Source organism: Panthera pardus, unplaced genomic scaffold, assembly GCF_024362965.1.
Source record: "Panthera pardus isolate Hobbes unplaced genomic scaffold, ASM2436296v1 HiC_scaffold_5, whole genome shotgun sequence".
NCBI classification, from domain to species: domain Eukaryota; kingdom Metazoa; phylum Chordata; class Mammalia; order Carnivora; family Felidae; genus Panthera; species Panthera pardus.
In genome coordinates, this window is record NW_026526980.1 from 12302773 (window position 1) to 12330105 (window position 27333).

At 39.5% G+C, this 27333-nt stretch overlaps 2 protein-coding genes across 8 annotated transcripts in view; one reads left to right on the top strand and one right to left on the bottom strand.

Annotated features, from left to right (window-relative positions):
• ERI2 (ERI1 exoribonuclease family member 2) overlaps positions 1–27333 on the bottom strand; it is a 65305-nt gene that overhangs the window by 28075 nt on the left and 9897 nt on the right. For 2 of the 5 annotated variants that reach the window (XM_053894441.1, XM_053894440.1), the window contains exons 9-10: positions 14261–14423; positions 2363–2483 (exon numbers count right to left, since the gene is read on the bottom strand). In XM_053894441.1, the coding sequence (XP_053750416.1) occupies positions 2395–2483; positions 14261–14423 (252 nt within the window). In that variant the 3' untranslated portion in view covers positions 2363–2394. Of the gene's footprint in view, positions 1–2362; positions 2484–14260; positions 14424–14814; positions 14956–27333 lie in introns of those variants that run through there. The other 3 variants (XM_053894443.1, XM_053894442.1, XM_053894446.1) reach the window with 2 other exon arrangements.
• The window catches only part of ACSM3 (acyl-CoA synthetase medium chain family member 3), a 32650-nt gene that overhangs the window by 822 nt on the left and 4495 nt on the right, over positions 1–27333 (top strand). For 2 of the 3 annotated variants that reach the window (XM_019430308.2, XM_019430307.2), the window contains exons 2-11: positions 46–256; positions 11517–11724; positions 14403–14546; positions 14662–14818; positions 15094–15173; positions 16497–16620; positions 17565–17645; positions 22761–22862; positions 24044–24171; positions 24283–24382. In XM_019430308.2, coding sequence (XP_019285853.1) covers positions 46–256; positions 11517–11724; positions 14403–14546; positions 14662–14818; positions 15094–15173; positions 16497–16620; positions 17565–17645; positions 22761–22862; positions 24044–24171; positions 24283–24382 — 1335 coding nt within the window. The remainder of the gene's footprint in view (positions 1–45; positions 257–11516; positions 11725–14402; positions 14547–14661; positions 14819–15093; positions 15174–16496; positions 16621–17564; positions 17646–22760; positions 22863–24043; positions 24172–24282; positions 24383–27333) is intronic. The other variant, XM_019430309.2, reaches the window with a different exon arrangement.

Consider the following 27333-nt stretch of genomic DNA (forward strand, 5'->3'; position numbering starts at 1 on the left):
CTGCATAATGACCTTTAAATCCATGACTGGTTTGTCTTTCCTCAGGCTGGAAAGAGACCTTCCAATCCAGCCTTCTGGTGGATAAATGGAAATGGAGAAGAAGTGAGATGGAGTTTTGAAGAACTGGGATCTTTGTCTAGAAAATTTGCCAATATACTTACAGAAGCCTGTGCCCTGAAAAGAGGAGATCGAGTAATTGTGATTCTGCCCAGGATCCCAGAATGGTGGCTTGCAAATGTAGCCTGTCTGCGAACAGGTTAGTAGTGTTTGCAATCTGATTATATTTAAAATAGGCTAGATGGGAGAGTTTCCAACACATCTAAGTAATCATGAGACATTCATTTGGGTAAATTATTTGAGGAACTATACACAATATAGTATTATTCTCAGAAACCTTAGAAATGTGTTTGAAACATTTCCTATCTTTTGACTTAAACTATGAGTTGGGTTTTTCATAATGAAATTAAGTTTATTTTTTTAATTAAGTTTACTTATTTATTTTTGAGAGAGACAGAGAGTAGAGAAGGGGCAGAGAAAGAGGGAGAGAGAGATTCTCAAGCAGGCTCTGTGCTGTCAGCACAGAGCCTGATGTGCTGCTTGTACTCACAAACCCTGAGATCATGACCTGAGCCAAAACCAAGAGTCAAGACTCTTAACCTACTGAGCCACCCAGATGCCCCATGAAATAAGTTTATTAACCAAATGCCAATCAACAATTGAATACCCTCATACCTGCCACTCTTCTCCTCCTATAGACTCATGGCCATCTGAATCTCAATGCAGCCACAAACTCAAAGAACCTACCCTAGTTCTTGTTTCATGCCTTTATTTCTCTCATGGTTAATTACCATTCATCTGGTACCCTAAGCCAAGCAGCTGCTACTCCTCCTTCCAAATCAGTTCCTGCATCTTGTAAATTTGACTTTCTACGTGCCCCTTGAGTCCCTCTTCTTCTCCAATTCCATCGCCATTGCCTTACTTCACATGTTTACCATCTCCTGAATGGACTTGCCCAAAAGTCTTCCTAATTCTGGTCTTGTGTGTGCCCACTTTACTCCTACGCAATTCATTCTCCATAGCTACTGTTCTTTCTAAAATGCGCATTTTATCCTGTCATTATGCTGCTTGACATGATTTAATAACTCTCCATTGCCTACCTGGTAACATCTGAACTTCTTTAGTTTGTCATGGAAGGTTTGAACTATCTTCCCTTCATTGTTTTCATACTCTGTGCTCCAGGAGTAGCAAGTGGTTTCCTATAAGGTTCATGATCCTTCCCATTTCCTGGCTTTTGTGCACATTGTTTCCTATGTGTGGAAAGCCTTTTCCTCACACCTAACCTCCTGGACAACTATTGGATTTTCAGGTCTTAACTCTAACGTCACTTCTCAGGCAACCCCACCCTGATGTCCCAATTAGGTGCTTTCTTTTTTGAGCTCCCCTAAAAAACATGTATGCATTTTTATTTTAACCTGTACTATGTTGTCTAGGTATATCATTTGTTCATAAATTTGTCATTCCCATAGGACTATGTATGTTCCTAAAGGCAATGACTATGAGATAGTCATGTCTTACCTCTAATTGTTGGCATATAGTAAATGCTCAGTAAAATATTGGTTGAATTAATTCCTATCCCTACCGTTATAATAAATCATTATATTAAGTAAGCATTCTTAATTTATCATAATAATTACTTGCAATTGAGGAGAGTTATACATTCCATATCATATATACATATAAATTATACACTGGAGTAGCAGAACCCACTTTTACAGTTTTTCTTTTTTAACAAAATGATAGCTTTCATGAATGCTGCTATACTCATTGTCTTAGTAAGGGGAATGTTGGATTTCCAAGACCAGAAATCCATTCATATTAGTTCAATTAAGGAAGGATAATTATTGGATGTCTACTGAAGAATCTTACAGAAAAAAAAAGTGCAGAAAGAGCAATTGGCCTCTGCAAGGGAGGCAGGCAGCTTCTTTCTCTATTTCTTTTGCTCTAAAGCCATAGGGCCTCTTGTCTCTGCCTCTCTCAAGCATCTGTTCTTTTGACATCTGCTAACACATGATTTCTTTGCTGCCTTCATTTTGGCCGACATGTGGCTTTGGTTTGCCACACAGATGCCTTAGATCCTAACTCTGTATGTTCTCAGTCTCTTAAATCAAATATTTGAGGCAGAATCTGACTGGCATGGCTTGGGTTAGGCCAGTCAGATGTGGTCAGAGGCAAGTTCATCTGGTACAAACATGGTTACTGAGGTTACAGAAAGTAAGGCAGAGTCTCTTAGAAGGGAGGATGAAAGGAGGCAATAAATGGTAAATCTAATATACTAACAATTCTGAAAATAAGCATTACCTACCACCTAGAGGGATGGGTAGATGGACTAGGCTTTCAAATCCTGTTGCCAAACTGAATGATGAGAGTTACTTCTTTTGTCCACCAAACAAACTTCTGTAAAAATTTTGTCCTTTCATGTAGATCTGTTAACAGGGAGAAAGGGGGCTACGAGTGTCAGTCTTTTAACCCTTCATGCAAAAATTGGTAATATCATCTTATACACCCTATATCACAAACATGGTAATGAGAGGCCTCTCCCAAGATTTAAAGTAACATTTTGTTCCCTGACAAGAAATAATGTAATGCTTCCCAGAATGATTAATTTGAACAGGAAGCAGTTTTAATAGGTAAGATTGATCACTATTAATAGGTTCTTTTAAAGATAGGATATGAGGAGAGGGTCCAACATGGCAGAGAAGTAGGGGGAATCAATACTTCCCATGCCTCTCAAACAAAGAAGTGTAGAAACTAAAGGACTTTGAACACCAGAGCCTGGGAGGAAAAGAGACTTAATCTACCAGAAAGAAAATGGGAAAGCTGGAAAAAAGGTGGGTAACTGCGAATTGAGGGAGATAAAAAAAAGGCTGCTTGGCCACGGAGGGGAGGGACCCCTTTCTGCAAAGAGACAAAGGGAAGAGAAAGAGTGGCTAGGGAAGTGCAGGACTGTATCTAGACAGGAGAAAGACCTCGGACTGGGATTGAGACTGAGAGGGATCTGATCTCTAACTGCAGGGCTTTCTTCCGACTGGGGCTGGCTCCCCGTTCATGCACCTGGGGTGGAGGGGAGCCAGCCCTGGATGTGGTGGTAGGCCAGAGCTCAGTCCACAGTTGGAGAAAGTGGTTCCCTCCCTGGAGGGCTGCATGATAGTACAGAACCTGCCTGCATCCTTCACCCCTTGGGCACAGTTGCTGGGCCAAGGGCGCAGTCTGCAGGAGAAAAAGGCAGCTGTCTCCCTGGAGTGCTGTGGGAAAAGACAAAGCCTGCCTGCATCCGCCACCCTGTGGGCTCGCAGCGAGGGCAGCAACTGAGTCCGCAGTAAGAGAAGGCTGTCCTCCCTGAAGTGTAGAGGCACAGACAAAGCCAGTCGACACCACATATCGCCGCACTGAGAGGCGCTTCCCCAGCGCCAGAGCGCACTGAGCCGGACTTTGAATCCTAGCCAAGCGCAGAGTCAGGGGAATTGGCAGAGTGGAGCCAGAAGGACCCCCCCCCCCCCGCCCCCATCTGCGCCCCGGCACAGTGAGGACTACTCAAACTGAGTCCACCAGGTCTGGCTCTGTGGAGAAGAGACTGGGGAATCACCATTCCCCCCGACCCCATCCCACCACCACCAAGGTGAGGCCTCAAGGATCACTCCCGGGGCCCATAGTGGAGGTGGGTTCAGAATACGCCAAATCATGCCTCCTTGCACTGGGTAACTGCGTATCCAATTGATTGGCACAGACCCTGCAGACAGCTCCTCCCGACAAGCAATGCAGCATTGCCTGGATTAACTCTAGGTCAATTATGGATATGTAGATATATTCTCCCCCCACCCCCAATTTCTTCTCCTTATCTCTTCTCTCCCCTAGGCTGGTTACTCTGGTTATTGGGCTGTCTAAACAGACATATTTAATCCATTGTCTTGATACATGTTCTACACCTCCTTTACACTCCTTTCTCTCTCTCTGGAATAATCAAGCCATATAATTTCTCTGTCTGGGTAACTTTATCTTCGTTTCATTTCCCCCGCCTCCTTCTTTATTTTCCTTTCTCTCTCTCTGGATTAAGGCTTTTAGTCTCTCTGCCTAATCAATGTTTATTTTTTCTCCCCCCCCCCCCGCCCCGCCCCACCACGCGTTCCTATCATTTCTCTCTTTGTGTATGCTTTTCCATCAGCACTGCCTCCACTTTCTTCTTTACCTGTAGTCGGTGCTTTTGGGTTTTTTGTTTTTAGTCTTTAAGTTTTTGTTTTTGTTTATTTGCTTGTGTTATTTGTGTGTTTGCATGTTTTTGTCTCCTGTTTGTCTATCTGTTTTCCTTTGCAGGGCCACTCCAAGGAACAAATCAAAGCACATCTGGTGGAGGGTCCAAAATATTATTACGAATAGGGTAATAAAATAACCAAAGTCACAACAACAGAGAGCAAGTAACAATCTCTGAAAAAACACCTCCTGAAGGGCCAGGCCCTGGGCAGTGTATGACCCTCCTTTAATATAGCAGTGCTCGCAGGTGCAGGGCAAACAACAAACATTTAAAACGCATAAGGGACAGAAAACTAGCCAAAATGATGAAACGGAAAAATTCTCCTCAAAAGAAATTACAGGAAGTAGTGACAGCTAACGAATTGATCAAAACCGATTGAAGCAATATAACAGAACAAGAATTTAGAATAATAGCCATAAAATTAATTGCTGGGCTTGAAAAAAGCATAGGAGACAGCAGAGAACCTATTGCTACAGAGATCAAGGGACTAAAAAATAGTCATGATGAATTAAAAAATGCTATAAATGAGGTGCAAAATAAAACGGAGGCTGCCACAGTGTGGATTGAAAAGGCAGAGGAGAGAATAGGTGAATTAGAAGATAAAATTATGGAAAAAGAGGAAGCTGAGAAAAAGAGAGATAAAAAAATCCAGGAGTACGAGGGGGGAATTAGAGAACTAAGTGATGCAATCAAATGGAACAATATCCCTATCATAGGAATTCCAGAAGAAGAAGGAGAGAGAGAAAGGGGCTGAAGGTGTACTTGAACAAATCACAGCTGAGAAGTTCCCTGGGGAAGGGAAGGCATCAAAATCCCTCTGGGGAAGGAAACAGGCATCAAAATCCAAGAGGCAGAGAACTCCCTTCAGATGTAACTTGAATTGATCTTCTGCACGACATATCATAGTGAAACTGGCAAAATACAAGGATAAAGAGAGAATTCTGAAAGCAGCTAGGGATAAATGGGCCTTAACACACAAAGGTAGACACATAAGGGTAGTAGCAGACCTATCTACTGAAACCTGGCAGGCCAGAAAGGAATGGTAGGAAATCTTCAATGTGATGAACAGAAAAAAATATGCAGCCAAGAATCCTTTATCCAGCAAGTCTGTCATTCAGAATAGAAGGAAAGATAAAAGTCTTCCCAAACAAACAAAAACTGAAGGAATTAATCACCACTAAACCAGCCCTACAAGAGATCCTAAGGGGGACTCTGTGAGTCAAATGTTGCAAGAACCACAAAGGACCAGAGACACCACTACAGGCATGAAACCTACAGACATCACAATGACTCTAAACCCATATCTTTCAATAATAACACTGAATGTAAATGGACTAAATGCTCCAACCAAAAGACATAGGGTATCAGAATGGATAAAAAAACAAGACCCATCTATTTGCTGTCTACAAGAGACTCATTTTAGACCTGAGGACACCTTCAGATTGAAAGTGAGGGGATGGAGAAAAATTTATCACGCTACTGGAAGTCAAAAGAAAGCTGTAGTATCCATACTTATATCAGACAAACTACACTTTAAAGGCTGTAACGAGATTAACAAGGGCATTATATAATAATTACAGGGTCCATCCATCAGGAAGAGCTAACAATTATAAATGTCTATGTGCCGAATATGGGAGCCCCAAAATATATAAATCAATTAATCACAAACATAAGCAACCTTATTGATAAGAAAGTGGTAATTGCAGGAGACTTTAATACTCCACTTATAGCAATGAATAGAACATGTAGACAGAGAATAAATAAAGAAACTAGGTCCCTGAATGATATATTGGATCAGTTGGACTTGACAGATATATTTAGAACTCTGCATCCCAAAGCAACAGAATATACTTTCTTCTCGAGTGCACATGGAACATTCTCCAAGATAGATCACATACTGGGTCACAAAACAGCCCTTAATAAGTATAAAAGAACTGAGATCATACCATGCACACTTTCAGACCACAATATTATGAAACTGGAAATCAATCACAGGAAAAAGTCTGGAAAACCTCCAGAAGCATGGAGGTTAAAGAACATCCTACTAAAGAATGAATGGGTCGAGGTGCCTGGGTGGCTCAGTCAATTGAGCATCTGACTTTAGCTCAGGTCATGATCTCACACTCCGTGAGTTCGAGCCCCACATTGGGCTCTGTGCTGACAGATCAGAGCCTGGAGCCTGCTTCAGATTCTGTGTCTCCCTCTCTCTCTGCCTCTCCCCTGCTCATCCTCTCTCTTTCTCTCTCTCTCTCTCTCTCTCTCTCTGTCAAAAATAAGCATTAAAAAACAGTTTTAAAGAATGAATGAGTCAGGGCGCCTGGGTGGCTCAGTCAGTTAAGCATCAGACTTCAGCTCAGGTCATGATCTCACAGTTTGTGAGTTTGAGCCCTGTATCAGGCTCTGTGCTGACAGCTCAGAGCCTAGAGCCTGCTTCAGATTCTGTGTCTCCCTCTCTCTCTGCCCCTCCCTTGCTTGCAGGCGCGCTCTCTCTCTCTCTCTCTCTCAAAAATAAAATAAACATTAAAAAATTTTTAAAAAAGAATGAATGGGCCAACCAGGCAATAAGAGAAGAAATTTAGAAGTATATGGAAACAAATGAAAATGAAAACACAACAATCCAAATGCTTTGGGATGCAGCGAAGGCAGTCCCGAGAGGAAAATACATTGCAATGCAGGCCTATCTCAAGAAACAAGAAAAATCCCAAATACAAAATCTAACAGCACACCTAAAGGAAATAGAAGCAGAGCAGCAAAGACACCCCAAACCCAGCAGAAGAAGAGAAATAAATTTCACAGCAGAAATAAACAATAGAGAATCTAAAAAAACTGTAGAGCAGATCAATGAAACCAAGAGTTGGTTTTTTGAAAAAATAAACACAATTGGTAAACCTCTAGCCAGGATTCTCAAAAAGAAAAGAGAGAGGACCCAAACAGATAAAATCATGAATGAAAATGGAATTATTACAACCAGTCTCTCAGAAATACAAGCAATTATCAGGGAATACTAGGAAAAATTATATGCCAACAAATTGGACAACCTGAAAGAAATGGACAAATTCCTAAGCACCACACACTTCCAAAACTCAAACAGGAAGAAATAGAAAGCTTGATCAGACCCATAATCAGCTATCAAAAATCTCCCAACAAATAAGAGTCCAGGACCAGGTGGCTTCCCTGGGGAATTCTACCAGACATTTAAAGCAGATATAATATCTATCCTTCTCAAGCTTTTCCAAAAAACTGAAAGGGAAGGAACTTCCAGACTCCTTCTATGAGGCCAACATTACTTTGGTTCCCAAACCAAACAGAGACCCAGCAAAGAAAGAGAACTACAGGCCAATATCCCTGATGAATATGGATGCAAAAATTCTCAACAAGATACTAGCAAATTGAATTCAATTGAATATAAAAAGAATTATTCACCATGATCAAGTGGGATTCATTCCTGGGCTGCAGGTCTGGTTCAGTATTCACAAATCAATCAATGTGATACATCACATTAATAAAAGAAAAGATAAGAATCATATGATCCTGTCAATCGGTGCAGAAAAGGCATCTGACAAAATTCAGCATTCTTTCTTAATAAAAACCCTCGAGAAAGTCGGGATAAAAGGAACACACTTAAACATCATAAAAGCCATTTATGAAAAGTCCACAGCTAATATCATCCTCAATGGGGAAAAACTGAGAGCTTTCCCCCTGAGATCAGGAACACGACAGGGATGTCCACTCTCACTGCTGTTGTTTAACATAGTGTTGGAAGTTCTAGCAATCAGACAACAAAAGGAAATCAAAGGCATCAAAATTGGCAAAGATGAAGTCAAGCTTTCACTTTTTGCAAATGACATGACACTGTATATGGAAAACACTATAGACTCCACCAAAAGTCTGGTGGAACTGATACATGAATCAGCAAAGTCGCAGGATACAAAATCAATGTACAGAAATCAGTTGCATTCTTATACACTAATAATGAAGCAACAGAAAGACAAATAAAGAAAATGATCCCATTCACAATTGCACCAAGAAGCATAAAATACCTAGCAATAAACCTAACCAAAGATGTAAAAGATCTGTATGCTGAAAACTATAGAAAGCTTATGAAGGAAATTGAAGAAGATAATAAAGAAATGGAAAAACATTCCATGCTTATGGGTTGGAAGAATAAATATTGTTAAAATGTCAATACTACCCAAAGCTATCTACACACTCAATGCAATCCCAGTCAAAATTGCACCAGCATTCTTCTCGAAGCTAGAACAAGCAATCCTAAAATTTGTATGGAACCACAAAAGACCCCGAATAGCCAAAGTAATATTGAAGAAGAAGACCAAAGCAGGAGGCATCACAATCCCAGACTTTAGCCTCTACTACAAAGCTGTAATCATCAAGACAGCATGGTATTGGCACAAAAACAGACACATAGACCAATGGAATAGAATAGAAACCCCAGAATTAGACCCACAAAAGTATGGCCAACTCATGTTTGACAAAGCAGGAAAGAATATCCAATGGAAGAAAGACAGTCTCTTTAACAAATGGTGCTGGGAGAACTGGACAGCAACCTGCAGAAGAATGAAACTAGACCACTTTCTTACACCATTCACAAAATTAAACTCAAAATAGATAAAGGACCTGACTGTGAGACAGGAAACCATCAAAACCCTAGAGGAGAAAGAAGGAAAAAAAACCTCTCTGACCTCAGCCGTAGCAATTTCTTACTTGACACATCCCCAAAGGCAAGGGAATTAAAAGCAAAAATGAACTATTGGGACCTCATGAAGATAAAAAGCTTCTGCACTGCAAAGGAAACAATCAACAAAACTAAAAGGCAACCGACGGAATGTGAAAAGATAATAGCAAATGACATATTGGACAAAGGGCTAGTATCCAAAATCTATAAAGAACTCACCAAACTCCACACCAGAAAAACAAATAATCCAGTGAATAAATGGGCAGAAAACATGAATAGACACTTCTCTAAAGAAGACATCCAGATGGCCAACAGGCACATGAAAGGATGCTAAACATCGTTCCTCATCAGGGAAATACAAATCAAAACCACACTCAGATACCACCTCACGCCAGTCAGAGTGGCCAAAATGAACAAATCAGGAGACTACAGATGCTGGCGAGGATGTGGAGAAATGGGAACCCTCTTGCACTGTTGGTGGGAATGCAAACTGGTGCAGCCACTCTGGAAAACAGTGTGGAGGTTCCTCAAAAAATTAAAAATAGATCTACCCTATGACCCAGCAATAGCACTGCTAGGAAGTGCAAAGGGATACAGGAGTGCTGATGCATAGGGGCACTTGTACCCCAATGATTATAGCAGCAATTTCAACAATAGCCAAATTATGGAAAGAGCCTAAATGTTCATCAACTGACGAATGGATAAAGAAGATGTGGTTTATATATACAATGGAATACTACTTGGCAATGAGAAAGAATGAGATATGGCCTTTTGTAACAATGTGGATGGAACTTGAGAGTGTTATGCTAAGTGAAATAAGTCATACAGAGAAAGACAGATACCATATGTTTTCACTTATATGTGGATCCTGAGAAACTCAACAGAAGACCGGGGGGGAGGGGAAGAGGGGAAAAAAGTTACAGAGAGGGAAGGAGGCAAACCATAAGAGACTCTTAAAGACTAATAACAAACTGAGGGGTGATGGGGTGGGGAGTGGGTGATGGGCATTGAGGAGGGCACCTGTTGGGATGAGCACTGGGTGTTGTATGAAAACCAATTTGACAATAAATTTCATATAAAAAATTAAAAAGAAAAGAAAAGAACAGAAAAAGGAAATTTAATAAAATAGGGTATGAATAATTTTTTAGCAGAAATTAATTATCTAAGGATAATGTGTTTAAACAAATTGCTCCTACTAGGCATCAAATACTGACTGTGAACTTGTCATTAGAGAGTGCCTTTAAATTATTAACAGAAGACTGTTAGGCCATGGCAGGAGAATCACTTATCCCCAGGTGGAACATCTCTAAGGAATAACCTTGGAGATAAAGCCTCATAAATATTGCTGCATTGCCTGATTAGAAAGGAAAGATATTCTGAAGAACTTTGTGTTTTGGTACTGATTGTCTGCTTCCTGAAGAACTCCACTGAGGGGCTTATCCTTTCCAAAATGGAAAGACGAGTCAGTGTCAAGAGTCCAGGAATGAGCAGGTATGTGTTATTCAATCTTCCTTTCCTGCTGTGATGCTGGGAAGAGCAAAAACCATTGTGAAGTGTATCCTTTCCAGCCCTCTCCTGAGGGTCTGGACCTAAGAGTGGTGGAGTCTGAAATATAAATATGGATGCATGTAGATATAGAGATACAGATATAGACATATTCTTGAAAGTCCATTAATCCTTTGAGAAAATAATAGCTAAAATTTGGTCAGCACTGTTCTATGCTCTTTATACATTCTAACTCATTTACTCCTCATTAATCTTACAGAATCCTCATTTTACAGTAGCAGAACCTGAGACTCATGGAGATGAAGTGGCTTGTCCAAGGCCAAGCTATAAGACTATTTGGCTCCAGGACACACTCTTAACCATTACACTACACTTACAGTGTAATTTACAGCAGGGAGAAGTAGAAGTACAGAAAAGATGAATGCCTTGATCCTTCCCTTTGGAGAGAAATCATAAAACATTCACGTATGTTTTAAAAGGTGCTGAAGTAGTTAAGTGTACAGCTCTGGGGTCAGGCTACAGGGTTCAATCTCTGCACTGCCACTTTCCATTTCAGGGATCTTTGGCAAATTATTCATAGATTTTGTGTTTTGGTTTTTTTGGGGGGTGGGTAGGGATTAAATAAGTTAAAACATGCAAAACACTTAGAATAGCATCTGACATTTAGCCAATAAATGTTGGGTAATATTACTCTACAAGCCAAACTCTCTTAAAAAAAAATGGGGAAAAAAACCTCTCTTCAAGCTGAACGTTATGAATGGTCTTCAGATAGAAGATAATTATCCAGCATTTAACATGCTTTCATGGTAGGCCAAAAGGGTCACAGATTTTAAGATCCCTTGAAAGGCAAAAGCCAAATAATTAATGGAAGATAAATAGATATCTAGACTGTTAAATGGAATGGTAAACTCATCCTGAGACATAAGGTACACGTGAGATATCTACACTAGCTAACTACCATGATAAAGGAAATCCTTCCTTCTATACATAGTTTCTTTTCTGCCCCTGTAGGGACAGTTTTAATTCCAGGAACCACCCAGCTGACCCAGAGAGACATTCTCTACAGACTACAATCTTCAAAAGCAAAATGCATTATTACTGACGAAGTTTTAGCCCCTGCAGTAGATGCTGTTGCGTCTAAATGTGAAAATCTGCACTCCAAGCTAATTGTGTCTCAGAAACCCAAAGATGGATGGGGGAACCTAAAGGAAATGATGAAGTGAGTAGCCATAATTGTTGTAGAACAGCTTCCCCAGAGGAAGGCAACACTGAAAAGATGTTCAACCCACCAAGTGATCAGAAAAATGAAAAGTAAAATGAGGCAAAGGGAACAACTAGTAATTATGGCTGCACCAACAATGCAAATTCTGAGGCAGGAAAGAGGTTGGAGTGTTTTTTAGAGGTTAGGATCTCCAGGAAGCAGGCCCTGAGATAGATATTAGTTGTGTAAGAAGTTTATTAAGGAGTTGTCTTGGGGTCAACACCTATGAAGGAAGGGGAGGGATGTGCAATTGGACAAAGGAAGAAATGTATCTGTCATGCGCTCCCACTGGGACCTCTGGGGCATGGATAGCCCCTCAAAGCTATTCCCAGATAAAATAAGAGATCCTGGCCTTTATATACCCATACTGATCAGTAACTGGGTGTGGCCTATCCCTAGAAGGAGAGGTGAGTGACCTTGAGCAAGGCAGCTGTCTTCAGCCAAAGCAATCTCTAAAAGAGAGCTGGCTCCCAGCAGCTGTGGGAAGTAAGTCCTTCATTCCTGCAGCAGGATCTAGGAGGTGTCTCACAGCACCAACCACAGAGCTGTTATCATCTCCCAGAGAAACAGAGAAACACAGTGAATTCTTCTGTGTAGGCTATAGCATTACCTTGCTGATAACAACACTTCTGGTTATAAATAAGATGGATGCAATTATAAAACTGAGTTACACTGATGTCCATCCCTGCTATGGAATGCTTTCAGGGGTCACTTGGCACTCTGGCCATGTACTGGTTCTATCTTAGCTTTAGGCTGGCAGCCAGTTCCCTCTAGAATGAACTTCCTACCTTTACTCAAGGATTTGGAAGCATGCTTGCAACTATGGATTTGTTCCTACTGCCTCTAAAATAGCCATCATTTATTGAGTTCTTACCAAAAGCCAAGTACTGTTCTATTTAAAATAATGTTATAATTGCAATAATGGGTAACATTTATATTGCCTTGGTTAGGTGCCAAAAACTGCTCCAAGCGTTCACATATATTAACTCATTAAAATGTCACAATAACCTAAGGAAAGGGTGCTATAGTAATACAGATGAATAAGGTCAAGTGCTATGATCTGGCAGAGCTGGGTTTCAAACCCAGGGAGTCTGGCTTCTGAACCCACACTCCTAAAGGCTATGTTTACTGCCTATAGTGGTGAGAGATTGGTATGATAACCCCACCTTAGTTTTCAAAAGCAACTGTATTTACAATAAAGTGATAAATACACTGCTCTAGGTAATCTTTTTAAGGAAGAAAATTATGAAATCACAGACTAAATACCTAGTCTACCTGTTAGGCTTTGAAAACAGCTTCTTGGGAGCCTGGGTGGCTTAGTCATTAAGCATCCAACTCCAGCTCAGGTCATGATCTCACGGTTGGTGAGTTGGAGCCCCACTTCGGGTGAGCCCTGCTTCCCTCTCTCCTCTCTCTCTCCTCCCTCTCTCTCTCTCTGCCCCTCATGGGATTCTCTCTCTCTCTCTCTCTCTCTCTCTCTCTCTGACCCTCTCTCACTTGCTCCCTCTTGAAAGAAAGAAAGAAAGAAAGAAAAGGAAAACAGCTTTTCTACAATTCTCGTGGCCTGGATTTTCTAATTCATTCATTCTCAGCCCAGTACTCCCAGATAAAATCTCTGTGTGCAGTGTTTACCTCCTCTTAGCTGCCCTAATGTGGGGCCTGTTAGCAGCCCAGTTATCCTTCAGAACTACAGCTGATCCTTGAACAATGTGGGAATCACCAACCTGCCTTATACTGTTACCCATGACTTCTATTAACACACTCAATTTTTTAAATACTTATTTATTTTGAGAGAGAGAGAGAAAGAGCACATGCAAGCAGGGGAGGGGCAGAGAGAGAGGGAAAGAGAGAATCCCAAGCAGACTGCACACTGTCAATGCAGAGCCTGATGTGGGGCTCGATCTCAAGAACTGTGAGATCATAACCTGAGCTGAAATCAAGAGTCAGATGCTTAACCATTGGACTGAGCCACCCAGGCACTCATATCACTTTTAAAAAAAGAAAAGAAAAGAAAATAATATTTGAGAACATCCACAGTGAAGGGGATGGGGCAGTTCTCACATAGCCATCGTTATGAGATCACAGAATCCTCATTATGCTGGTGTTATGATCAAACTCTTGAGTTTTTTTATCTATTTATTTTTTTTAATTAATTTATTTATTTCTGAGAGAGACAGAGAGAGAGCATGAGCAGGAGAGGGGCAGAGAGAGAGGAAGAGAGAGAATCCCAAGCAGGCTCCACACTGTCAACTCAGAGCCCCACATGGGGCTTGATCCCACAAACCATTAGATCACTACCCTAGCAGAAATCAAGAGTCAGACACTTAACCGACTGAGCCATCCAGGCACCCTCTTCAGTTTTTTAAAATGCATCAAGTCTTCTTTTTTGTAGAGTAGAAAAGCTATGAAACCAGCCCATAAGTGGGCTTTGATGACAAAATTTAGTTTGATTCCAGAAAGCACCTAAGAAGATAGAGAAAGAGATGGTTTTTACCTTGGAATTCAACCCAAGTCACTGAGGCCTGACTCATAAGGTGAAGAGGTCTGAGTAGATGGTTTCTCGAATACTTGGCTGTGGTTAACAGTTCATGGTGCTGTGTATCATGTGCAGAATCATTGTAGTTCTTCCTTTGTAGACAGGCCAGTGACAACCACACCTGTGTGAAAACAAAACACGATGAGATGATGGCCATTTACTTTACCAGTGGAACAAGTGGAACTCCGAAAATGACCGGACACACCCATAGCAGTTTTGGTTTAGGATTATCTGTAAATGGAAGGTACCTTCACGGAACTGCAACTTGACATGTCAAAACTGCGGAGGTGATGATTCGTTTATTGGTCTTTTAAATTTGTTTTTCCTACATATATCAGGATGATTCCTTGTTTTCCCAGGTTCTGGCTGGATTTGACACCTTCAGATGTGATATGGAATACCTCAGACACAGGCTGGGCAAAGTCTGCATGGAGCAGTGTCTTTTCTCCATGGATCCAGGGAGCATGTGTATTTGCACATTATTTGCCACGTTTTGATCCAACTTCCATCTTTCAGGTAAGGCAGAGAACAAGAGGTCACCATTTAGAAATGCTTTAGCAGCGTTCCTGACAGGACTGATGAATACAGTAGCTTGCAGAAATCAGAGTGAACAACATGATTTAACGTATTTCACACCTGGTAAGTCATTTATCCTGAAAAGATATACAGGCAAAAGGTGTGAGTGCCTTTATGTTAGAATAAACAATGTTTAAGTTGTGCTGTGCCCTAAATAAACATTTAGCAACTTATTAAAGTTGTAGTAAGACTAAGAGTTTACTTCTAAATTGCAGACACTTTCCGAGTTTCCCATCACCGTCTTCTGTTCAGCGCCGACTGCATACCGAATGCTTATACAGAATGATATGACCAGGTAAGAAATGTTGGTAAATAGGCACTTAGTGGGGGTAGGAGAGAGGAAGAGTAAGCCATAAAATAAAGGATCTTTCTGCCTAAAAACAAAGTTCCACACTAGTAGGTACAGAATTTAACAATCTCTTCACCCCCTTCTCCTTCTTGCTTTCATTCTTTAAATCATAATTATTACATCCAGGGCAGGCTCCCCCAAGAAAGGTGAGAAAAGGGAGGGTTTAGTCACAGGTATACCCCTGAGCCCAGAGGTTATGGATAAGAAAGTGTTCGATCTTTTGGATGATGAATGTTACATGAGCTGAGAAAGTAGAGAAATTACTCCAACTTGGAGCCCTGTCCTAGCAAATAGGAAAAAAGGATGAATGTCTTTTACTCTTGATTCCATTTGAAAGGGCACATTGGTAAATATTTTTAAATCATTAAAATTGCTAAAACTTTTTGAATAGGAAATATTTCATATGACATATAATTCAATAGGTATATAAGATTATAGAATGGAGTCTCCCTCCAAACCTTGTCCTCAGTGTCAGTTCTCCTTCTCCCTGAAATCTGTGCTTATACAAACCAATATGCCAGTATTCTTCCCCTGTTCTTTTATACACATAAATGGAAACATAGTATGCTCACAGTTCTGCACCTTCCTTTTTTTGGCTAACAGTACATCCTGGAACTGTGTGCTATCCAGTGCTATCCAATATGGTAACCACTAGCCACATGCAATTATTTAAATTTAACTTTAATTAAAAATTCACTTCCAAAGTTGCACTAGCCATGTTTCAAGTGCTCTGTAGCCACATAGGGCTAGGTGATACTGCAGTGGATAGTGCAGATAATAGAACATTTTGATTGTGGCAAAAAATTCTATTGGACAACACTGTCCAGGAGCTTCCTTATTTTTTTTTCCTTTTACAGCTCTATAGGATTCCACTGCATAAATATTCCACAGTGAATTTAACCATACAATTGGTAAATTCTTAATCACTGATTTAAAATGTTATTATGAGATACCTTCCCTGAGGATGACATAGCTTGCTTTTTCTTTTTTCTTTTTCTTTCTTTCTTTCTTTTTTTTTTTTTTTTTTTTTTTTTTTACAACAAATCACACACTCCCAGAAAATAAGAGGGGAAAAAAATGGATGTCTTGGGAGTCATCTTGGGAGTCATTTTATGATGTTAGAAGGGTTTGTTCATTTTGTTTGTATTGAAGAGAGGAGTAAGGAAGGAACTAAAACACATTTCATATTGAATTTCATTAGAAATAACACTAATTTTCATTTCTCTCTATTCTTGTCTCCTAAATTTAACTTATTTGTTTTCTGAGAAGCTATAAGTTCAAAAGCTTAAAGCACTGTGTGAGTGCTGGGGAACCAATCAATCCTGAAGTGACTGAACAATGGAGAAACCGAACAGGTCTGGATATCTATGAAGGATATGGACAGACAGAAACGGTATATGACCTCATTGAAAAGACAGGGACGGACTCGAGTTAGCTGGATAAATAAAAAGTGATTTATATAACTGATAAATTTTAAAAATAAGTGTTTATTGTATCCTTACAATTGTTTGAGGGATAGGGCAGTAGAGGAGTGGTTAGAAGAGTAGTTTAAAGAAAGTTGGAGGGAAACCAGTTACAAAAAAAAAAAGTTACAACTGTAACAGATACAGTTGTTTAAGTAGCCATTCACTGAGAAAAACCACTATAGACCTGATCAGGGCAAGGGCATTAAGATATATTTTAAATGAAAGAATGCTAGATCAACAGACAGATTTCCCCTTATGAAAGAGCGAACTTTCTTACAGCTGCCTCAAAAATGGAAAATTCTGAGTTCCTTGCTACTTAAAATATTAAGAGTTCACTTAGATAACTCCTTGGCAAGTATACTCTAAAAGGGGTTATTTAAAGAGCTTGTAGACATAAGAAGAAGAAATTCTAGAGGAAGTGAATAAACTCATAACAAAAGTGGTTATTATGTAAGGAAAAGGAGGCATACAATGGAGCAGAAAAGGGAAAGGCTGAAAGAAATTTTTCATAGTGTCTTTTTATAATGCTTCTATTTATAAACCATAAGAATGGTCAAAAATTAATATACCAAAAATAAAATTTACAAATGTATTAAATAGAAAGAGCAGAACAAGTATCATGCTAATATAGGTATGTTTTCATAAATATGGATATTTTAGTAATTATCAATTTATTAAGTGTTATAACTTTACTGTATGTCTTTGTTTAGTGTCTATCTCTACACTCCCTGAGAGCAGAAAATTTGCTTTATTTTTGAGTCTGGTTCATCATAAATTTTCGATAATTATTTGTTGAATGAATGCATGTGGGTGAATAAATTAATTTTAAGTTAGTTGTAATGTTACTTTATTCTTTCTTCTTCTTAACTAGGTGCTAATCTGTGGAAATTTTAAGGGAATGAAAATCAAGTCTGGCTCAATGGGAAAGCCATCTCCTGCTTTTGATGTTAAGGTTTGCACATCCCCTTCCAGGAGAATATTTAACAACCTAATCTGTTTACCACCTACCCCTACACTCCTAGTTTTGGTGATGATTTCATGCTACTTCCATGATATCTTAATTTCCACGTATTAGAAATGGATTAGAGATATTACTTTAATGGTCTCCATTTTTTTTTTTTTTTTTAGCAAAGCAGTGGCTTGTGCCATGCAGTTCTAAGCATTTTATAAGTACTAATCCATTTGATTCCCAGAAAGAACCTATAAGAGACATACCAATATAAGAACAATTTTACAATGGCTGAAGGGGAATGAGAGATACAAGCTTCCAGTTATAGAATGAATAAGTTATAAAGATAAAAGATACAGCATAGGGAATATAGTCAATCAATACAATACAATATAGTATTGTAATCATAATGTGTGATGACATATGGTAGCTACATTTGTGAGCACAACATAATATATAAACTTGTCAAATCATTATATTGTAAACCTGAAACTAATATAACATTGTATGTCAACTGTCATTCAATAAAGAATAAAATAAAAAAGAACCATTTTACAGATGAGGCACAGAGAGGGAAGGAATTCACCAGAAGTCACATAGCTAGTGGCTACTAGTGCTGGGATTCAATTCCAAGCAATCTGGTTCCAATATCTATATTCTTAATCACATCATCGCACTGTTCCCTTTCTGATGAAGGAGGTCAAGACCTCCTGAGGGGTCAAGTAGGCCAAAGGAAGTTACAGTTTACAGTGGCTGAAATATTTTTATCTTTCCCTAGTCCTACCAGGTCATTTCCTGGCTTTCTTTAACCATGGCCATTATTACCACCTGATCCCTAGGGAGCATCCTATTCTCCTATCTGCACACTTTTTACAGGGTTAGAAATGTTCTCAGATCAACATACCCAAAGCCAGGTATAGCCAAAGGAACTTACACTAATATATAAGAGAAAACCATAGCATAGCAACAAAAACACAAAATGGATGAGCTGACAGAATGGAGAACTTAGAACCAAACTAAATGAGGGTTAGTTATGGATTAGATCAATGCTTCCAAAGCTTTTCTGATCATAAGAATCACCTGGATACTTGTTTTAAAACACTAATTCTCAGGCCCCTTCTAGATGAAAATGAAATCTTTGTTTTAAACAAGTGCCCCAGTTCTTATGATTAGGTTAAGTCTGAGAAAATTTAGATGAAATTGATTGCTGATGTCACCGTTTATAGAATAAACCAGATGCTGGGTTCTTTCCCTTACTTTAACGTTGCTGAGAACCTTGTTTAAAGATAAGTTTGCCTCAGGGTGCCCGGGTGGCACAGTCAGTTAAGCTTCCAACTTTGGCTCAGGTCATGATCTTGTGGTCTGTGAGTTTGAGCCCTATGCCCAGCTCTGTGCTGATAGCTCAGGGCCTGGAGCCTGCTTCAGATTCTGTGTCTCCCTCTCTGTCTTCACTCTCTCTCTTTCTTTCTCAAAATAAATAAACATAATTTTTTTTTTTTTTTTTTTAAAGATAGGCTTGCCTGATGGCTCAGATCTGGCTCTACTATTCACTAGCTGAATGTCTTTGGGTAAATTGTTGAAGTCTCAGTTTCTTGATTTGTAAAATAGGGACTATGGTGAACGACTTGGGACTTACTTGGTTGTAGCACTAAAAGTCAGACATCCCAGGGACACTCTCCTGCCTTTGTCCTGGGCAAACTGAGATGGTTGATCGCCCTAATAATGAAACTGATATCATAGGTTTCTTGTGAGGATTAAGTGAGATAATATCCCTAAAGAGCATAACAAAGTTCTTGGCACGTAATAAAGGTCTAAAAGATAGGTGCCATTACTATCATTCAGCTCTCCCTTGCATTCTCTTCCTTTGAAAAGCTTTTCTTTTCTTTTTTTCTTTTAATGTTTATTTATTTATTTTGAGAGAGAGAGTGCGAAAGGGAGAAGGGCAGAGAGAGAGGGAGAGAGTGAAGGAGAAACGGGGTGGGGGGGGGAGAGGCAGAGAGAGAGAGAGAGACAGAGTATCCAAAGCAGACTCTGCACTGATAGCAGAGAGCCTGATGTGGGGCTCGAACCCACAAACCGCAAGATCATGACCTGAGCCAAAGTCAGACACTTAACCAACTGAGCCACCCAGGGACCCCTGAAAAGCTTTTCTAAGAAGAGATGGTCAGGGAGCCCTGGTTACATTCTGTAAACAGGCTTAATAATAGTTCATTGGTTTATAGGATGCCTTAGGTTGGAGAAAGAAATATTGATAGTTGAACATTCTCTTGTCTGCATTATATGCAATCAGGTTGGCATTTCACAAAGTTGTGTTCCTTTCTTCCCTCTTAGTGACAATTCCCAACATGCATTGCTATGAAGTTCTCACAGTACAGCTGTGCTCACATGAATCCCAACAGCAATGTATCACCACTTTCCCACTAATTTAAGCCCTGTGGATTTCTGGAGCAACTATATTTGAATGCACAAAGGATGTGGCCAAGAGGAAAACTGCTCTATCATGCATCCCCACTCAGCATCATCACCTTCATTTCCCCCCCAATTTTTTATTGTAATAAAATACACATAGGAGCGCCTGGGTGGCTCAGTCGGTTGAACGTCCGGCTTCGGCTTAGGTCATGATCTCACGGTTTGTGAGTTCGAGCCCCGCGTCGGGCTCTGTGCTGACAGCTCAGAGCCTGGAGCCTGTTTGGGATTCTGTGTCTCTCTCTCTGCTCCTCCCCTGCTCATGCTCTGTCTCTGTCTCTCAAAATAAATAAACATTAAAAAAAATAATAAATTAAAAAAATAAATAATAAAATACACATAAAATTTATCATCTTGACCATTTTAAGTGCATAATTCAGTGGTATTAAATACATTCATAATATTGTGTACCTATTACCACTATCCATCTCCATAACTCTTTTCATCTTGTAAAACTGATTCTATATCCATTAAACAGTAACTTCCCATTCCCCAATGCCCCCAGCCCTGGCAACCATTCTACTTTCTACCTCTATGACAACTATTTTTTTTTTTCAGGATTTATTTATTTATTTATTTATTTTTAATATGAAATTTATTGTCAAATTGATTTATTGTCAAACACCCAGTGCTTATCCCAACAGGTGCCCTCCTCAATGCCCATCACCCACTTTCCCCTCCCTCCCACCCCCCATCAACCCTCAGTTTTTTCTCAGTTTTTATGACTACTATTTATAAGTGGAATCATACTGTTCATCTTTTTGTGATTGGCTTCTCACACTTAGCATAATGTCCTCAAGTTTCATCCATGTAGCATGTGTCAGCATTGCCTTCCTTTCTAAGGCTGAATAATATTCCACTGGATTGGCTATAACACATTTTGCTTTTCTATTCATCTGTCAATGGGTGCTTGGGTTCTTTCCACATTTTAGCTATTACAAATATCTCTTGAAGAACATGATTTTAAATCTTTTGTGTATATGCCCAGAAGTAGAAATGCTAGATCATAGAAGTAGAAATGCTAGATCATATAAAAATAGATCATTCTATTTTTAATTTTTTGAGGAACTGCCATACTGTTTTCTACAGTGCCTATACCATTTTACATTCCCACAACAATGTCCAAAGGTTCCAATCCCTCCATATCCTCACCAACACTTATTTTCTGTTTTTTTGATAGTAGCCATCCTAATGGGTGTGAAGTGGTGTCTCCTTGTAATTTTGATTTGCATTTCCCTAATGCAGCTATCTTCATTTTTAACTTTTCCCCAAGAGCTCTTATTACTGCTTTTGTTACCTAGATAAGAGCATCTGCAGTGACATCCTGGAATCTGGGGATATACTCCAACCAGCTGGATATGAGATTCTTGCAACTTCAAAGCTCCAAGCCCATAATTTTCATGATTTTAAGAACACTTGAATAAGGAACATGATTCTCTCCGGAAATAGAACATTCTCATCTATTAAAGAGTAGTCTGTGAGAAGTATTTAGAACTCTTAAAACATCTCCTTTCCATCAGTAATTCCTTGATACTGGAGCCAAATATTCTTTAGATGACTGGGTGGGAATTTATATTTTTTTATTTACAAGAACTTAAAAGTAAGATTTTACATTTAGAATTCCTTTGCCTTTCAAGTTTCTTTTTGGAGACATAGCTCATTTCCATCTGGAAAGTGCCAAATAAGTATTATACCCTTATTTTCCACACAAGCCATTTCACACAAACCTGGGTTTGAAGGCTCTTGGAGGATATATGTAAAAGTAGAGTGTTCATGTTTAAAAACAGCTAAAAGTTACTTAAGGCAAAATCTGGCACACGAATTAAGCAATCAACCTGAGAAATGTGCATCTGGATTTTTAAAAAGTGGACTGAACTCCCTGAAGAGATTCTACAAAGAAGTGTAATGATGAAAAAGGATAGGATCTGGAGTGTGGTTGTTGAGATTTGAATTCCAGCTCAGTCATGTACTTTGTTGCTTAAACTTTGCACCTCAGTTTCCTCATACGTAAAATGAGCATAGTGATAGTGATAACCAGATAGGACCGTTGTAAGGACTAAAGAAAACAATACACGTGAAGTACGTAGAGCTCTAGCATTTATTACTTGGAATGCAGTCAGTGCTTACGAAATGCTAGGCACTTCAGAGAATCAGAGGACTGGGGAGAAGGTAAGAAAGCAAGACTTTTAACATATCACCAGTGTCTCCACCAGAGAACATTCCCCTTTCCTCGCTTATAATGGGCTCCTGAAGTAAGGTTTTGTTTGTTCCACAGTTAAATTTTGAAAAACTGGTAATGAAATATTTACTTAAAAGATAATCAAGATATATTGCCAATTGATAAAAGCAGGCTGTAAAACAGTATATATAAAGTGATTCTATTTTTTTCTATGTCTATACTGTCTCAAAAAATATCACCAAAAATGTGATTATTGCTAGATAGTGAAATTAAAGACATTTTTTATTCTTCTTTCACGTTTTGCTAACTTGCATTTTAAAATATATTTTGCAGTAAGAATTTAAGTAAAACATATTTCTTTTGGGAATTAAAATATACTTAAAATACAAAACAAAATATGCAAAGTAAAAATTTAACATGTTGGCACATTAAATAAATTATTCCCTTAAATAAATCATTCTATTTTATCCTAGATTTTAGACATAAATGGCAATGTTCTACCTCCTGGAGAAGAAGGAGATATTGGCATTCAAGTCCTACCTAATCGACCACTTGGCCTTTTTGCTCATTACATAGTAAGAGATTTATTTCCTATTTAATTCTCAAAAGGAGAGCCTGGGTAGCTCAGTTATTTAAGCACTGACTCTTGATATGGGCTTAGGTCATGATCCCATGGTTTGTAGGATCGAGTCCCACAACAGGCTCTATGCTGACAGCGTGGAGCCTGATTGGGATTCTCTCTCTCCCTTTCTCTGCCCTTCCCCTGCTCGCTCTCTCTCTCTCTCTCTCTCAAAATGAATAAATAATACAAAAATACATATTTTAAAAAGTGCTTGGTAACTATCCCTATTTGCCACAAAACACACGTAGGATAGGTGCTTGGCTTTTTGAGAGACTCATTGTCCTGAATTGTAATCCCTCGGGTAGGAAACTGAAGAAACGCCCAAATGCTTATTCTCCCTGGGCTAGATCACTGCTCCAGGCCCATGAGGGTAAGAGAAGGGAGCCCTAGAAAAACAGCCCTCTTTGTATACACTGATCATCTCCAATAGAAGACAGCACCCAATCATTTTCCTGAAATGTGATTAGTGGTTTCCCTTCTGAACAGCAGTGAGAGGGAAAGAAAGTGGGGCAGTGGGATTAAGTAAATGTCTTTCACTAGAGCCTTTACAGGCTCCCTACTGTTTGCAGACCTATTTTCATGTCTAATTGAAGTATATATATTTTAAAGTTTGCATCACTATAATCAAAAGTCCAGGTTCTACTTGTCAGTGAATTTTACATAATGTAACAATCCTTCATTTTTCCTCCTACCAAGTTGCAGAACCAGTTTTGTTTCTAAAACAAAATACAAAAACAGAAAAACTGCTCTTTGAATTATTAGGTGCTGGTGCTTTCTTTTAACTCTAAGCATTCACTTCTCGCTTTTCCTACCCGTATTAGATATTAACCACTTAGCAAAAGACTTAATTAGCCCATATCTTGGAGCTCTGAACTCTTGCAGAGAGTTTAGTGATCATCATAGACAATTCTCAGGATGGCAGCATGCCTAGTCTTTGTAACTGTAGTTTACCTCTCTTCGACTGGGCTAGCTCAATGCTGGAATTGCATCCTTACTTCCTGCACTGGCTCCTCTTCATTCCAAGGCTTCTCAAAGAAACCAAACTTTTTTTTTTCTCCTTCAACACTTAAAAATCCAACCGAACAGAAGAATCACATTCACAGTAATATTAACAAAATGCTACTTGTTTCACAGGATAATCCTACAAAAACAGCTTCAACCCTACGAGGCAATTTCTATATCACTGGGGACCGGGGCTATATGGATGAAGATGGGTATTTCTGGTTTGTCGCAAGATCAGATGATATCATATTATCCTCTGGGTAATTTTCTTTTTCATCCGTGCATATGTCTAAGTTAATTGATCATCAGTGTGTTCTAGAGTGAACCTGCTGCTCACCTTTATATATTCCTGTCATATGTTTATTTCCCAGTTACAGAATTGGACCATTTGAGGTAGAAAGTGCCCTGATTGAGCATCCTGCAGTTGCAGAGGCAGCTGTTGTCAGCAGCCCTGATCCCATCAGGGGAGAGGTAAAAAAAATGGATTCATCTCCACTTTATAATTTGTTGGCTGTCTAACATACTTTTCAACAGTTTATGGAAACACAATTAAATGATTCATTCGCTAACTTTGCAAGTCACATGGTCATTAGTAAATATGCTAGTCAGGAAAGAATTGCTAAAGATAAGACTGAAAATATATATAAGGAATTTGAATTCTTTCCATGCAGGGATGGTGTGAATGCCAACAACTCAGGTTCACAGTAGGATAGGATGTCAGAGGTCAGCTAGATAGAATCGCGTTATTCCCCAGGTTTGGAAACAACATGGTCCCTTATGTAGCTGAGGAGGATAGGCTGGCATCACATATCAGGGGTGGGAGCAAGGTCAAAGGTAGGAACCAAGGCAGCAATTAGAAAAGTAGGCTGGGTAGGTAGCCAAGTAGAGAATTCAAAAAAACTGTGAATAAGACAGGAGTCCTGAAAGCTCTTCCTTTTTTTTTTTTTTTTTAAGTAAATGCCCAACGATGGGCTTGAACTCACGACCCTGAGATTAAGCATCACATGTTCTACTGACTAAACCAGCCAGGCACCCTTGAAAGCTCATTCTTTTTGGGGTTGGTCAAATGGTAGTTTGGGTTTAAAGTTTCCATGCCACTCTTCAGGTCCCCTTTGCCAGGCAAGGCCCCCAATATTCCAGATAGATGAGAGCAGGGAATTGAGCTGGTGATTAAAATTTATTCCTTCACTCTGAACTCCACCAGTAGGATCACACAGCTTTTTGGAATTTGAAGGACATTGGACATAGACTAATGCAATGACAGACATAAATATTCTCTATCTGCACCATCCAATACAATAACCACACATGGCTATACAGCACTTGAGATATGGCTGGTGTGGCTGAGAACATTTTTATTTCATTTTAATTTAAATTTAAACAGCTACATGTGGCTAGTGATTACTATATCAAATAGCACAACTGTAGGCTCTTCTCATAAAAATGCAAAATTTTGCATAGAATTTGAGAGAAATTCTGAAGCCCACTTAAGGATTTTAATTTAAAAAAAAAAAAACAAACAGGGGCGCCTGGGTGGCTCAGTCGGTTGAGCCGCCGACTTCGGCTCAGGTCATGATCTCGCGGTCCATGAGTTCGAGCCCCACGTCGGGCTCTGTGCTGACAGCTCAGAGCCCGGAGCCTGTTTCAGATTCTGTGTCTCCCTCTCTCTGACCCTCCCCCGTTCATGGTCTGTCTCACTGTGTCTCAAAAATAAATAAACGTTAAAAAAAAAAATTTTAAAAAAAAAACAAAAAAACCCACAACAAACAGATCATCTGGGTGGCACAGTAATTAAACATCTGGACTCTTGATTTCAGCTCAGGTAATGATCCCAGCGTCATGGGATCAATTCCCACATCAGGCTCCATGCTGAGCATGGCACCTGCTTGAGATTCTCTCTCTCTCTCCCTTTGTCCCTCTCCCCGCTACACACTCTCTAAAACAAAACAAAACAAAACAAAACCCAAAAAACAAAAAACTTGTACTTCTAATACTACTACAACTAATACTTAATATTTCTTTTTTTTTTTTTTTTCAACGTTTTTTATTTATTTTTGGGACAGAGAGAGACAGAGCATGAACGGGGGAGGGGCAGAGAGAGAGGGAGACACAGAATCGGAAACAGGCTCCAGGCTCCGAGCCATCAGCCCAGAGCCTGACGCGGGGCTCGAACTCACGGACCGCGAGATCGTGACCTGGCTGAAGTCGGACGCTTAACCGACTGCGCCAACCAGGCGCCCCAATATTTCTGATGACTTAGCATGTTCCAGGTATTATAAGCCCTACACAGGGCCTGTATATGTAAGCTTATCTAATTCTCACAACCTTTTTTTTTTTTTTTTTTTTTGGAGAAGGAAACTGAGGCACCGAAATGTATCCTAACTTCCCCAAGATTACACAACCAAGTGTGATTCGAACCCAGGCTGTCTGATTTTAACGTTCATGCTCTTAACCATGTTAGGATGTTCTTATTAGTTTACCATCTTATGTAATGATTTATAAAGACTTTTATAAAAATAAAGTAGACCTTATCCAAGGTGTACAAGTCATCAATATGCAAACTAATAATTACAAATATTAGTTCTCAATGTGCATCTGAATTATTCACTTATAGCAAGGATAAATTTAATTCATAAAAATGTTGATAAAGCAGAAGAGTAGGTATAAACACAAAAACATTTTATGAAATATCAAAAAATGGATAGGATAAAATTGTATAAATGCGTATATACATGATCCAAAAACTGGGCAGGATTTTCCAGAACACTTCAAAGAAGAGTGAATTTTGAAAAACAGCATTTGTGAGCATAAAGTGATGAAGTCTTCCCTGTCTTCTGTCAATTAGAGAACAACGGTCACTACCACTTTTGCTCGTTTCTCAGGGCCAGGTAATTGGTCAGAGTAGTAGCAAAGTGGCTGTTGGAATCTTCACAGTCTTATATCAACACAAGTGTCTCTGGAATAAAGAGTGTGCAGTCTCAACTATTCCCTTCCACAAGGATATGGCAAACTAAGTGTGAATACTCTTTATAAGGGCCATACTGAGGGTGGGGATCTAGAAAGTAGGCTAGATAGGCTAGGTTGTTACCCAAGAGACTGTACTTAGTACATTGTCAAGTTTCTAAGAGGAAATTTTCTTGAAGGAAATAAAAGATGAGGCAAGAAGTCAAGAGCAAAGACAGCTCAGAAACACAAACAGGTCAGAAAGTAAAGTTCAAGATGTTTTTAGATAAGAAGGTTCAAGTTATTGGCAAAGCAGGGGTCCCAGAAATTCTTGAATTAGATACAGAACAGGAGGTGTGGGACTCCAATGGCTGGCTTAAGAGCACAGAGCTGGGATCAAACCCTATGAAGCCTTCTGCCCCCAATCCCGGGCACTTAGATTCCCAGTTAGAGAAAGTAAACAAGACACACTGAAACAT